Source organism: Solanum lycopersicum, chromosome 5 (genome assembly GCF_036512215.1).
Source record: "Solanum lycopersicum chromosome 5, SLM_r2.1".
NCBI classification, from domain to species: domain Eukaryota; kingdom Viridiplantae; phylum Streptophyta; class Magnoliopsida; order Solanales; family Solanaceae; genus Solanum; species Solanum lycopersicum.
This window is the reverse complement of record NC_090804.1, coordinates 67,934,079-67,948,468: the sequence shown is the minus strand read 5'-3', so window position 1 is coordinate 67,948,468 and position 14,390 is coordinate 67,934,079. Positions and strand designations below refer to the sequence as shown.

Here is a 14,390-nt window from a genome sequence, read left to right as displayed (position 1 = left end):
CTTCCCCTTTTAACTACAGGTTTCGGGTTTTGAGTTTTGTGAATGAATACTTCTTAATGGGCAGGTGTGAATCTATATTAGTCGGACCAGTTAACTTCAACTAGCTCGACTAATCTAGATTCTTAATTGGTAGGTTAAGTAGATATAAATTTAGGTTTAATCAATATATTTTGTTTCATTAATTAGATTTGGTCACCAAGTCACTTGCTTTAATGTGTATGAATGTGGGACTAAACTTTTACCTTTCTCTACTTCTCTTGGTTCCTTTGGTAGCAATTTGTCTCTTTTATATAAAACTAGTCAACAACATTTTCTTCATCCTAGTTAAGGTGAGGAATAAGATGTGAAAATAAGAGCTTTTGTTCGTAAAATTTGTGAAAAATATTGACTAATATGTAACGCAAACAAAGATAAATTATAGTAATTTTTTTCAACTCGAAACATAAACAAACTATAGGGATAATAATGAAAAATGAAAATCCTCAAGTTTACACTAGTGGAATTGTAAACAACAAAAGACCAAGAATTACAAGTATCATAGAATCCAATCTAACATGAATATTAGAGGAAGCAAAATTAGGCACAAATGATGGATTATTGCTCTTTGAAGAAGGGGAAAATGAGGCCCCTCCCTCTGGTGATGGTGCAGCAGCAGGCGATCTTACTGCTGCACCATCTGCATTTTCTACGTTTACATGAAGTTTCATTCCACCAAGACAATGTAACCTATTACCACAAACAAAGTATCTATCCCCTGGCTTTGTCAATATGAAAGTTGTGTTGCCATTTTTGCTCGAATCGAGCACGTTGCTTGTGTTGCACCCCATGAAATTCTCCTTCGTTACTTCGGACACACTATGGAGCGATGAATATTGGAACACTGCAAAAAAAGAAGAATTATAATCGATGTGATTGTTGATATCATCAAATTTACTTTTTTAGGGTTATTCATACTCTTGTCGTTAGTAAATCGTCTCGTATTTGTATTTTGACTTTAACAAGCTCCAATGTGGGTTGGATGGACTCCACGTGGCAAAAAACTTCAAAAAAGAAGTCCAAATTTGCCCTTTATGATCTAAAGTTACCTCCATTATATTTCATGTTGGAGCTTCGTTATAATCAAGGACAAATACGAGATGATTTACTATCGAAAATGCTCGAAAATGCTATGAAGATTTTAAAAGTTAAGATATTTTGTTGAGTTGAGTGGATATTTTTTATCCTTATTTTTTCAAGAACATTTACGATATCTGGCTAAGTTGACCTACGAGAAGTAAAACTTATGTAATAACCTATTACGGCCGTAAAATTGAGTTGATATTTTTTTTAGAAAAAAACTATTAGCGTGTATAACTTAAACTGATATTAGAATATTATGATCGATGATACTTACCGAGTACATCTCCAATCTTGAATTTCTTTCCTAGTAACCATGTATCAAGATCAGTACTAATATCCCAGCCAGAATTATCACCCACAATGTAGTTAGTAGCTGAACTTGAACATATAATTAAACTAATTAGAATCAAAACTACAAAATTTAGAAGAGGCTTTGCCATAATTGTATTATTATTAAAAGAAAGATGATTAAATGGACATATATAACATATTCACACACACACATATATATACAACTATATATTATAGGTGGACTTATGATTAGATTACCTAACTAATAACTACATAAAGATTAAAAAGATTATTTAGTTAATATAGCTTAGTTCCCACCCGGTATTCGTATTGAGGTCTGACTACGATTTCTGCGATAAAGTTTAGGACAAAATGTTGCCTAACGAAAGCAACTTCATATAAGAGCTCGAACATGAAACTTCTGATTAGAAATGAGTTATGTGATGGACTAATGTGGATTATTCTTAATTTATTATTTAGGTTTGAGTGGTTGAGAATGGATGAACTTCTTAGAAGGGTAGTTTAACACCTAACTAGATCTGATTTCTTTATTTTGTCTATAAAAAATGTGATTATGGTTTCATCTAGTAAAGAATTTATCAACCAAATAGTGGATTCAACATTTTTTATTACTTTGTTGGGTTCTAAAGTAAGTACGTATGATGTTTAGTCGAGTCTTCACTGTTCGTATCGTTTTATTTAAGCTCGATAGACTCGATCTGACATTATAAAATTTAATTAACTTCTTTGCCACTAGGTATTCTTTGCATTTTTTACTGATATATATTACAAGTTTATGACAATGACTAAAAGACTCCTATGTACTAAAATGAAACAAAATAATTGAAATTTAATCCAACTAATTTGTGTTATATATATATATTTCTTTCATTATACGTGCAGTAAATCTTATTTATTACACATGTTTTATAGAATAGAAAGGTCATTATATGACGGGGTGGACTTAGTATGGTATATATCAAATTATTATATCATATCATATAAAAAATTTCAATATTATGACATATGGTATCGTATATATATACATACGTAAATTATTAACATATTAACAAATATGCAGCCTAGTATAATTAGTATAAACTAAATATATGTTTAAAAGTTAAAATTTTAACAACTCTATTTTGATTGAATTGTATTTGAATATTGTTAGTATAATGAGACATTTACCGAATGAAACTGATATATAACATAGTGTTTTGAAAATCGAATATCGTTATTACAGTATTAAAACTTTCAAATACCATACTACTCCATATGATGCCCACTCTTACCTCATGCTACAAGAAATTAAGTTACGATAGTAACTATTACTATTTACGTAAAATTCTGCGTACGCTACTGTATATCGCGAAAGGAAATCAACAAAAAAAATCAATAATATTGCATGTGACTCCAGCCTGGAAATATTCTGGTTTGAGATGTTGAAATATAGTGTGGACAATAAATATAAACATATGACCAAAAAGTTTCAAACATATAAATGTTGCTAATATAATTAAATATGCTATAAATTATATCATTTGTATGGTTATAATAATTTAATATTAAATAAAGTAATATTAAAAATCTATCCTTTTTTAAAAAAACAGACTAATAAGAAATTATAATATCAAATAAAATGTGATATTTCAATGAATATATAAAATATTGATTTATTAATAAATGAAAAAAAAAGAGCAAATTATGTATTGGACAAGGGTACCCCCCCCCCCCCCACAAACCCCCAAAAGGTACAATCATGAAAATTGAGGAGATAAATGCAAAACAAAATACAAAGAAGAATATTTATAATTGTGTGGTGTGTGGGGGAAAATTACAAACAAATAAAGTTGCATAAAATAAAAATTCTACCAATTTCCAAACTTCATTAGTGCATTATGTAGTACATTCTATGATTTTTCTAAGAAAATTAGAAAAAAATTGTTAAAATGTCATGTCAAGTCGTACTTTATAAAATAACAATAATATAATCATTTTATAAGTGAGAATCGAAGAGTAACACATATGCATGAAGACCTTAAATTTGTCTTTGATAAATATATCGATAAATTATTTTTGATAGATTATTGACTTATGAAAATTATCTTCTAAAAATTTTAATTTTTTTAAAATGATTTACGTGTCAACTGTAATATAAGATTATAAATTATTTTTTTAAATTAACAGTTTAATTTGGTGACCTACATGTGCATGGGTAATACTATTTGCTTCAAGCAAGCAACTTTCTTTTTCTTGTCTTGATTTTCAATTCCAACTACTTTGCACCAAATAAACTTTTGACATAATAATAATATAGTCAAATTGTCAAAAAATAAAATAAAATAATAAAACTATAATGAAAGAGTACCTTCAAAATAAACAAATAAATCTAAAAAACACATTACAAAAAATAAAAATAAATCCCAACTTAATTCATTGTTTACAAATATTTAAAAACAACCCTTTAATTAGAAGTAGTGAATCTCTATATCACATGTCTCAAGCCTGAACTCGATCGGTATTCAAATTCTAAACTCATCGACTTTGAAGCGATAATCAATTCACTAGACTGTCAAAAAAATATTACATTTATTCTATTACAATAAAAAAGTACGTATAACGTACTTGAAGTAAAAAGATATGAAAACACACACATTGTTACTTAAAAAAAAAAAAGAAAAGAAAAAACAAACATCCTTGTTTACAATTCAAACACAACCCTTGGCACGTGCGAAGATGAATCTATGATAGAAGCAATGGATGTAACTCGATCTGTATTCAAATTCTAGATTCACCTCTGATTGATCACACGATCTGTATTCAAATTCTGAATTCACGACTTTCGATCGAGGTGTAGTTTCTATCACCTTCTCTTGTTCTTACTTCCAAGCAACAAGCTAAAGTAAAACAAAACCCTAAAGAAAAACCCCCATGCAATAGTAATCCACAAACAATTCCACTTACTTAAATCAGTAATCCCTTGTTGAACCAATATATCAGCCCCAGTAGTAACACATGTTGAACTTGTAATTTTGACATTTAATGTGTTACTCATTGTACTCAACAATTTTTCCTTCAATGCATTAGGCACATTACCAAGTGGTGAATTATCAAACAATTGAATCCCTTTGACAAAACACTTTGTTGGATCATCAAATTCGTTTTGTAACACAGCTTCGTAAGGATATTTCACCAGAGACAGGTAGTGAAACCATATCCAATAAGGTGGAATCCTATCGCGGTTGATGAAGAATCCCGAGAAGAGAAGGAAGTAGGCTAGGATCGCGACCACTATGGTGTAACCTAACATTACACTAGGAACTACACCGGAGAGGAACGTTACAAATGAATTCCCGGCCCAGAAAGAGGCTAGTATTATCGCGAAATAGAACAAAAACCCCAAAAATCCACCTTCAAGGCCTACAGCCCAAAAAGTTATAGCAGCAAATGCAAAGCTAAGAAAGATCAATGCTGGTAAAGAAACTAGAGCATGAGATAGACAATAGGAAGATCTTCTATAAGCATTATAAGCAGTCTCCCTCATGAAAATATACCTTTCTTGTAGAAACACAGGCAACGCGTCCGCGCAAGTGTAGAAAGTTGTTGACATAGCAAATGCAAAGAAACCAAGCCTTTCTTGAACCCCTTTAGGGGAATCATCAAGTTGCCAAAACATTGTAGCTAGGATGAACCCGGTGACCACGATTGCCCCTAGACGGATACCAAATAACTCTGGCACCCTCCAAGAATTCGTAAATGATCTCTTGGACAAGACAACCATTTCAATCCAAAATGGATTCGCGTATGTTGGAACCATTGATGCTGGACTAGTATGAATATCACTCGTCGTCCCTGAAACCAACTTCCCTCTTGAAATACTCGCGCTAATCGCCTCTTTCAATGTCAATCCATGAGTTGGTGTTAACATTTCAGAATTTTCATTACTCCTTTTAGTATTTTCCCATGTTTTATTGAACTCAACTAAACTCTTTGTCCCTCCAGGGGACCCTTCTAGTTCGCGAATCAGATCCAGGGCAAACTCTGTTCGATTTTCACTATCTGGTATTGGGTGACCAAAATCAGCAAAAAAATGTGGGAGATTCATAGGTGAACCACTATAAACCGTTTGCCCACGAGACAAGAAGAGCATTCGATCCAACAGTCCAAGAATTCGATAACTTGGCTGATGGATCGACATGATCACAATACTACCACTCTGAGCTATTCGTTGTAGAACTTTCACCACCATGTATGCACTAGTCGAATCAAGACCTGAAGTTGGTTCGTCTAGAAACAATATGATTGGGTCATGAATTATATCAATTCCAATTGAAACTCTGCGTCTTTCACCTCCAGAGACACCACGATGACCCTGTTTTCAAAAATATTATTAAAATTTTTGAGAAGAAAAACACGATCACTCTATTGATGAAAGATTAAAAAACGCACCTCATCGCCAATGATTGTTTTTGCAGCATTTCGTAATCCTAATTGATCGATCAGAGCTTGGACTCGCATTTTCTTTTTTGAGTTTGATAAATTTCGTGGTAGTCTGAATTCAGCTGCAAACATTAACGTTTCTTCAACGGTTAACATTGGATATAAAAGATCATCTTGCATTACATATGCTGAGATTACTTTCAATAATCTCGAATCGAGCGGCTCTCCGTTCAATGTTATCGTTCCTTTTAAACTCTCCTTCGCGATTCTATTCGCGAGGGCATCAATCAGGGTCGATTTCCCCGACCCTGATGCACCCAGGACGGCGACTATCTCGCCGTCCCGAGCCTCACCGGAGATATTGTTCAGGAGAAATTTCGTCCTCGTGAACAAGTTTTCTCCGGGGACGGGATCGCCGGTGGAAACTCCGGCTGCCGGTCGCCGGAGCATCGCCGGAAAAGTCATTTTCCGGCGGACTTTCACGCTGTAGGTGAGGTTGTTGAAGGAGAGAACAAAAGGAAGAGAGTGAGATGATATGCTTTGAGTATCACTCATATCGAGAATCCGGTGCACCGGAGTTTCATCGCCGGTGACTTCTTTTCTCACGTCTCCCACGCGCTTTAGCATTTGGCCTAGGGTGGGTGAAGTGTACGCGCTTGCTTGTGACATCTCCATGGCTTGTTGTACTCTTTGATCATAAAATTGTACATTTTCTCCCCCTTGTAACATATTTTCCGCCACTATCCTTGACATCCGTTGTCACACTGACAGTATAAAGATTTTTTCTAAAAAATATAATTCAAAATTATCGACAAAAAATATTCAATTCTGATGTTAAGATGAGATGCTTGGTTAAACGACGAATTATATAATAATTCGAAGTTTTTGGTGTATGGTTATAGAGAAAAAAACATTAGAACAATTGGTAAGAAATGAGAAGAATTTTGTGGGAATTTATGGTAGTGTAATTGATATATAGTTTTTTTTTTTTGTAGTAGATTGAAAGTAGGTAAGCAAATTGTGTGTGAAAAAGAGACTCAATAGATTGTCTAAAAACAATTTTCAAAGCCCCCACAACTATTAAAATAATTCTTTGTATTTCTCTTCAAGAAAAGCAAATGAAAAGAGTTTGAGATATTGATTGGTTTCTTGATGTGTTGCTATATATATATATAGACCAAGATTTATGATCTTGATATATAATTTAATTAATGTTCATAATACATATTAAATTATTATATATAGGTCATGGTGGGGTAGGGGTTAGCTATTAAAAGAAGGATATATATCTCAATTTTTTACTATATTTGGTCCAAATTATATATTTTTACTTTTTAATTATTTTTTTTGTATTCTTTTTAAGAAAAATATTTAAGAATCTTAATCATAATAATATATATATTTGTCCAAATTAGCTTTCTTCTTATTAAAAGATCTCATTTGATTACCATTCCATAATATATATTTTGTATTTTTTTAAGAAAAATATTTAATACTCTTAATCATAAAAAGATACATTTATCTAAATTAGCCATTTTTTTTATCTCTTATTAAAAATCATCTCGTTAAATTTTGTGTTTTTAAGAGAAATACTTAATAATCCTAATTATAATTATAAAAGTATATATTTGTCTAAATAGCTATCTTTTATCTCTTATTAAAACATCTTATTTAATTATCGTTACATTAATTAAACATAATATATATTTATCAGCTCGTCATAACCATTAATATTAAGAACATAAAAGTGATATATATTAAATCAAAATATTTTAACTAAAATACTGATATTTGATATAATAAAATCAATTCACATTAATAGTAATATCCTATACTATTTGTTAAAATATATATATATATATATATATATATATATATATATATATATATATATATATATATATATATATATATTAATTGTGTGGTAAGGGGAATGGAGTTGAAATAAGTAGTAAGGTGACCTATATCTCCTAATTCTTTACATCTACACATTTGGTTTTTCTTTTTCACCCCTAGGGGGGGGGGTGGGGGGTGGGGGAGGACACGTGTAAGAATGTGATTGGATGAAGTTTGGTCACAAGAATACTTTTGTATGAAAGTAGGTATGGGTGGTTATCTACTGTTTTGCCAAAAAATAGTTATTGGTGGAAAAATAAAGCATGAATTAATGAAGATGATCTCATACTATAAGTTACTACATAAATAATACTTATTTGGATATTCAATCACTCATATGAAATCTTTGCTTTGCTTTACTTATATAAAATAAGGCCAAAATTGATTTATGAAGTTTCCATTTTTTGAAAAAATAAATAAAAAAATAAGTGTTCTTGATTAGTACTAAAAAAATTGGATGATCTGGATCGATTCTTTTTAATATCTTTTGAGTCGAGCTAGTCATGTATTGCTTGCATAGTGCGGTTTACATTCCCTGTGTGGTTTGCAAAGATTGTAGCGATTGTGGTTTGCAGAGAGCTTGTAGCGATAGCAAATTATTTGGGTTTATACTTTTTTTTTTGTTAATATTAATACTATATTAATGTAAAGAAATAAGTCATAATACTTGAGTAGAAGTTGATTAACTATGTGGTTAATAGAACAAACTTATTTATATTAGACTAATAATTTGTTGTTACCATTTATAGTTATGTAGACCCCCACTAAAAAAAGGTTTATCATGCTATTTAAATAAATTTGTACTTGATGATCATGGTCAAAATCATATCATAATTTTGTACTTATTTTACATATTTAACAAATGTTTAGTCAATAAAATGTTTATCTCAAATTTCATATTTAAAAACTTTGGTGAAAAATATCTATATCATATACCATACAAATAAGGAGGATTTAGAGTTAGAGGACCAAATATGAGCATTTTTAAAAAAAAAAATCTAAATCTTGTATATGTATTTAAGAATTAATTAAATATTTATAAGTATATACACTTTGTTATTGTAATATTAATTTGAAATTAATATAAATTTTTTCGATTACGAAAATATTACTCCTTCCGTCCGGTATTATTTTTCATGATTTCTATTTTTAGCGTCAAACTATAAAACTTTGACTAACATTTTAAGATGAGTTTTTTCATCATATTAATATGTTATAGCACTTTTCATATAGTTTTAGAATATCTATTTTTTTTTTGTTTAAAATATTGAATTTTTACCTTTAAATTTTAGCTAAATTGACTTTCGATAAGCACAATATGACAAACAATTCCGGACGGAGAGAATATATTTTTCGATAAACACAACATGACAAACAATTTCGAATGGAGGGAGTATATTTGACTTTCTTTGGTACATTTCCTTTACAATTCCGTACATGTTTATTTATGGGACCAATAGTTCATAATTGTTAGAAATTGTACAATGAAACATGTGAATCCTATGATTTCATAAATTTTTCAATTACAAAATACTTTTCTCTTAAACTATAGTCTATAACCTTCAATTAATTTAATTCATCCATATTATTAACACAAATCACATTCAATAATTGGAATGAAACAAGTCCAATAAAATTGAAATTTATTAAAAATTAATATTGATTTGAGGTATCGTTAGATTGATTTTTACTACTATATATATTTTGATATATAGTTATGAGCTATCCATATATTGTCTATGAGGCATGTTTGTTGTTTGTCTAATTGACAGTTAGATAAATGTCTGAATGTCCAGTTAGACGGCTCATATGCTATATATATATATATATATATATCATCACATTGGGAGGAAAAACCAAGGTCTCAGGATTGACTTATAACATTTTCCTCATTTCTCTTTTAACTCGAGACGTTTTTTTCAGATGATGAAATTTTTAAGTGTATAAATATATATTATATGTATTAATTTAATTTATTCTTCAGATTTTTGACGTTATTTTTAAATAATGTATGTTACTTCCAATTCTATTCTCATGAATATTAAATACTAATTACCGATAGTTTATTATAAATTATTTTGTAGTTAAAATATAAGAAAATGGAGTAATTAAATTACAAAAAGGGCATGAAAAATTACCCTATTAAGAGAAAGTGCAATTGTTAATTAGTCAAATACATGTTGACGAAAAACTACTTTTCTAACCTCTTATATTATATAGTAATATTAATATAAATAATAATGATTATACATGTATATAATCAAGTGATCTTTTAAAAGGATAAAAATTGATTTTAAATAAAAATAAAATTCTTATTTTAGAGATTGAATGCGTGTTTAATCTTTTTTTTTTTTTTTTTGTAATTAAATAAAATAAGTGTCTTTGAATTAGTAATAAAAATTATTTTTGTGTATTAAAGTATCCTTTAAAGGAATAAGTGTTTATTATTTATTTTAGGATAATATTATCCAAAAATAAGTACACTTTTAAATTTGTTAATTCTTATTTATTGTGTCTAAAATATTTAAATTTGTTAATTCTTATTTAAAAAATGTGTCTCAAAAATAATTATTATTTTAATTCTTATTTAACTAACCTTATGCATGAGTTTAGAAAGTTTTCTAATTTGTTAAAAATATAGTAACACTTAATTGTATATGTTTTAATTGTTAATATTACTACATAAATGTAATGAAATAAGTCATAATACTTAGTTTGATAGAAACAATTTATCTTTAGAAAGACACGCGCGTAAAACGATATACTCATTATCTTTCTCTAAATTCATTTATGAAATTATACTGAATATGTCATAATTTTTTATCTCTGAATTCATTTGCATTTTCTTATACTAACAACGAAGAGGAGAAATCCAAATACGTCCGCTAAAATAATAACTTGTGGCGTTGCGATTCAAAATAATTCTTTTTTTTTTCAATTACAAAGATATTTTTTAAGAACAATTTCATATTTGCGTTCACTTTATGGGACCAATATATTCATATTTGTTAGATATTGTAAAAAGAAACATGTGATACCCATATTTACATAAATCTAAAAGATCCCACAAAATATTTTTTTAAAAAAAACTATAGTCTATAGCCTTCAATTAATTTAATTTCTTTTATATATATATATACACTTTTCCTCTCTTCTCTAACCCTCGAGACGTTTTTTTCGGATGATGAAATTTCTAAATGCTCATATATTATATCGATATTTTTTTCAAATTGATCAATACATTTTTAAAATTTCAAATTTTTAAATATAGATATCGCAATTTTAAGTTTAAATTAAAGAATGAAAGATATTTTTGTTGCTATATATATAAATATTGTTGAAGTCACGAAAAGTTGTTAGGTAAATTACAGATAAACCGATCTGCTAGCTAACTTATTACATATTCTTTTATGTGGCAATTTCTAATTATTTTCAATTCAAAATTATTACTTGTTCAAAGACGGATTCAGAATATCGATATTAAATTTATTTAAAAATTAAATAATTTTAACGCGAAACACATAAAGTACATAAAGTTCATATCTCAAATCAATAAAAAAAATTTATTATACATAAAACATGATTTTCCCACTCTACTGAAAAAAACACATGATAAAAATAAATTTTCATCGAAGACTAAATATAAGTATCAAATATTTTTTTCTTCCATATTAATTCAATCAAAATACATCTACTAATAAAATCAACATAACTTTAAAGACACTACTCCATCCGTCTGAAATTATTTATCATAATTTCTATTTTAAGAGTCAAACTATAAAAACTTTGACTAACATTTTAAGATGTATTTTTTTCATTATATTAATATGCAAAAAAGTTGTAATTTATAGTACTTTTCATGTAGTTTTAGAATATCTGATTTTTCTGTTTAAAATATCGAATTAATGTGATTTATTTTACCTTTGAAAATTAGTCAAACTATGTGTTGGTGTTCTATATGACCGACATAGACTCGAGTTGTTAGATATTACGGAGGTTCAGTGAGCACCATGCCGAATCTCTCTACCATTTTCTTCTCTTCCACTTTGGCCAATTAACTTTCGATAAGCGCAACATGACAAATAATTTCGGACGAAGAGTATATTGTAAAACAAAATTTATAATTTTTTTTTTTAATATATATGTGCAATAAATGAAGCCAACCCTATTTTATCACCGTCACCTATAGAGGAAAAAAGTCAAAAAGGGTTAAATGCAGTTTATATTTGAATTTATATTCATACTTCATCAACTAAGAAGTGTTACATCAAAATTCAAACTCTTAACACATGCATGGAGTGGCTTTTTTTGGATGAATATATTTAATGAGTTTATAGTTATCTAACTTGTAATTTTCTTTATTATTAGTGCAATTAATTGGTCATGATCAAAATGACGAATTCAGAATTTTCAATAAGGGATTCAAAATTCGTAGAAATAAACAGATGAAATAGCCAAAGAGGATTCGATATTTACTATATATATATAAAATATTAATTTAACCACGTATAAATAACATAATATTCCGTCGAAGGAGCCCCTTGTACCAAGGTGGCTCCGCCCACTTAAAAAGCTTACTAAATAAAATAAAATTAATTTAAAACTCAATTACTAACACTCATCTAAGGTAATTATTTAAGAATTTAAAACTTTAAAGTTTCAAATTATGGTTCCAACTCAAGTGTATGACTATAGAATTTTAGAAGCGTATTGTAACGAATTACATAGATCTTATATTTATATTAAAAATTAAAATTGTATCATACATATATATACATTTATGTTAAATAACAACTTTAGAATTCATTAACTTCAAATCTCGTCTCTATTCCGAAGTGTGAGAAGTGTTAACCCCCCACCCCCACACAAAAAAAACGCAAAAGGTCCAAATTATCAAGCAATGTTTGTTATATACAATTAAATGTATAATAAGATTTTAAAAACACTTACATACTATATAAATATTTCTCAAAAGCTATAACTTTAATGTATCGAATTTAAATTTCGAAAGTCTATTTTATGAGATTTCAATATAATTAGATTAATAAATTTTGAATACCAAATCATTGAACAAAAAATGTTTTTGGTGGAAAGTCTTGTCAAAATTATTGTATTCTCATCCTTTATTTTGACCAATAATTAAGTCGGCTTTTGTTACTTCCAAATTATAAATTCTTATGGAAAACATTTTTATAACGTTAAAAAATAATTCATATTGAATAATTTGTTGCACTAATTTAAATTGTCTATAGTTGAATAATATATACTATTCTCTAACTTCTTAAGTCATTTTTTTAAAAAAAAAATTGTTTCTCTTAGTATTCTTTTACTTTTCCAATATTTTCGATATCTTTATGAAGTCGCTTGAGTTATATAAATTTTGTACAGTTATTTATTAAATATTAATTCTTAATGAAACTTCTGACTTTGCCACGGCATGATACTTAACAAGTTTGCTTTTTGATTTGATTTCAACTATACAATAAAAGTATTTCATCAAAATTCAACTCCAACACATGCAAAAATTAAAAACATGCATGGAACTACGTACATATCTTCTTACAATTATCCATCCACGTTTGTAGCAACGTAAGTGTAGTTCGGCGTCTGCATTAGATTTTTGATTAAATTTGAATTGCGTAAATTTGAATTTTTGATTAAAATTCTTTAATTTTTTTTGGCAACGCTGAGCTAGAGTTTCAATTACAAGTTAAAGTGAAAGGGTGATTATCTAATTTTTTTCGTTGAAAAATTATACTATATACGTTATAACTTTAATTTTTTTATAATTATATATAGTCGATGTTGAATTCACTTATTTTCAAACCTTATTTTTAACTTACATTATTACGACGACTTCTCAAAGAAGGGTTATATATATTCTCCTCAAGTTATCAAGAAAATTAGTATATACAAAAAAAGTAGGTTATACACTATAGTACGAAAGTTTAAGTCACACATTGAAATTCAAGAAAAAAGCAACCAAATAAAAACAAACTTTTTATGTGCATTATGAAACGCAACATCAAAGTATTGGCAAAATTTTATTTGTGTTTATACTCTTCATGCATGGGATACATGTTACCAAATTTATTTTTTAAACCAACATAAGTTACGGATCAGTGATAGGACTACTTCATCCTTTATCAGGAATCACGAGTTTGAGTCATGAATATGATTTTTTTTATTAGGACCGCCAGCACTCGCGGTGCATCGAATTTAATCAGTGCTTCAATATGAGCATCAAATATCAGACTGAAAGAATAGTTTTTTTTTTGTTTTCTTTTGAGTTTTGACTTTAATGATTTTATTTAAGATGTTTAAACACGAAAGGTGCTAAATGTAGAAAAAATAAAATTGATAAATCAAACTTGTTGAACAATTTATTAGAAGGTATGGATCATATACAAAAAATAAAAATAAAAATAAAAATCAATATATAAGATTTTCTAGAAATGAAACGTGAAGTATACCCAAAAAAAGGAATCACGAGGAAGACTACGTTTGAATTTGGATAGATTTTAGTTAGGCGTGTGCAAAAATCGATTTAATTGGTAAATTAAATAAAAAATATTATTATTGATTTATCAGTATCGAGTTATTAAGTTAGTAATTTTGTATTTTTTACATTTTGATTATCGACT

At 28.3% G+C, this 14,390-nt stretch overlaps 2 protein-coding genes across 2 annotated transcripts; both read right to left on the bottom strand.

Annotated features, from left to right (window-relative positions):
• Nucleotides 1-466: 466 nt before the first annotated feature.
• LOC101254491 (stellacyanin) lies at nucleotides 467-1,597 on the bottom strand. Its single transcript, NM_001366478.1, has 2 exons — nucleotides 1,394-1,597; nucleotides 467-880 (listed from the first exon to the last, which is right to left on the bottom strand). The coding sequence occupies exons 1-2, from the start codon at nucleotides 1,557-1,559 to the stop codon at nucleotides 489-491; spliced, it is 558 nt and encodes a 185-aa protein (NP_001353407.1). The 5' UTR covers nucleotides 1,560-1,597; the 3' UTR covers nucleotides 467-488.
• Nucleotides 1,598-3,821: 2,224 nt separating this feature from the next.
• On the bottom strand, nucleotides 3,822-7,063 carry ABCG13 (ABC transporter G family member 13). The gene is made up of 2 exons (XM_004239712.5): nucleotides 5,860-7,063; nucleotides 3,822-5,782 (listed from the first exon to the last, which is right to left on the bottom strand). Exons 1-2 carry the CDS (start codon nucleotides 6,601-6,603, stop codon nucleotides 4,274-4,276), a joined length of 2,253 nt encoding a protein of 750 aa, XP_004239760.1. The 5' UTR covers nucleotides 6,604-7,063; the 3' UTR covers nucleotides 3,822-4,273.
• Nucleotides 7,064-14,390: the final 7,327 nt, after the last annotated feature.

Coding starts and splice junctions, on each gene's coding strand:
- LOC101254491 (NM_001366478.1), bottom strand. CDS start 1,559: ATGGCAAAGCCTCTTCTAAATTTTGTAGTTTTGATTCTAATTAGTTTA. Junction 881..1,393: donor CAAGATTGGAGATGTACTCG/GTAAGTATCATC, acceptor CTTTTTTTGCAG/TGTTCCAATATTCATCGCTC.
- ABCG13 (XM_004239712.5), bottom strand. CDS start 6,603: ATGTCAAGGATAGTGGCGGAAAATATGTTACAAGGGGGAGAAAATGTA. Junction 5,783..5,859: donor AAACAATCATTGGCGATGAG/GTGCGTTTTTTA, acceptor TTTTGAAAACAG/GGTCATCGTGGTGTCTCTGG.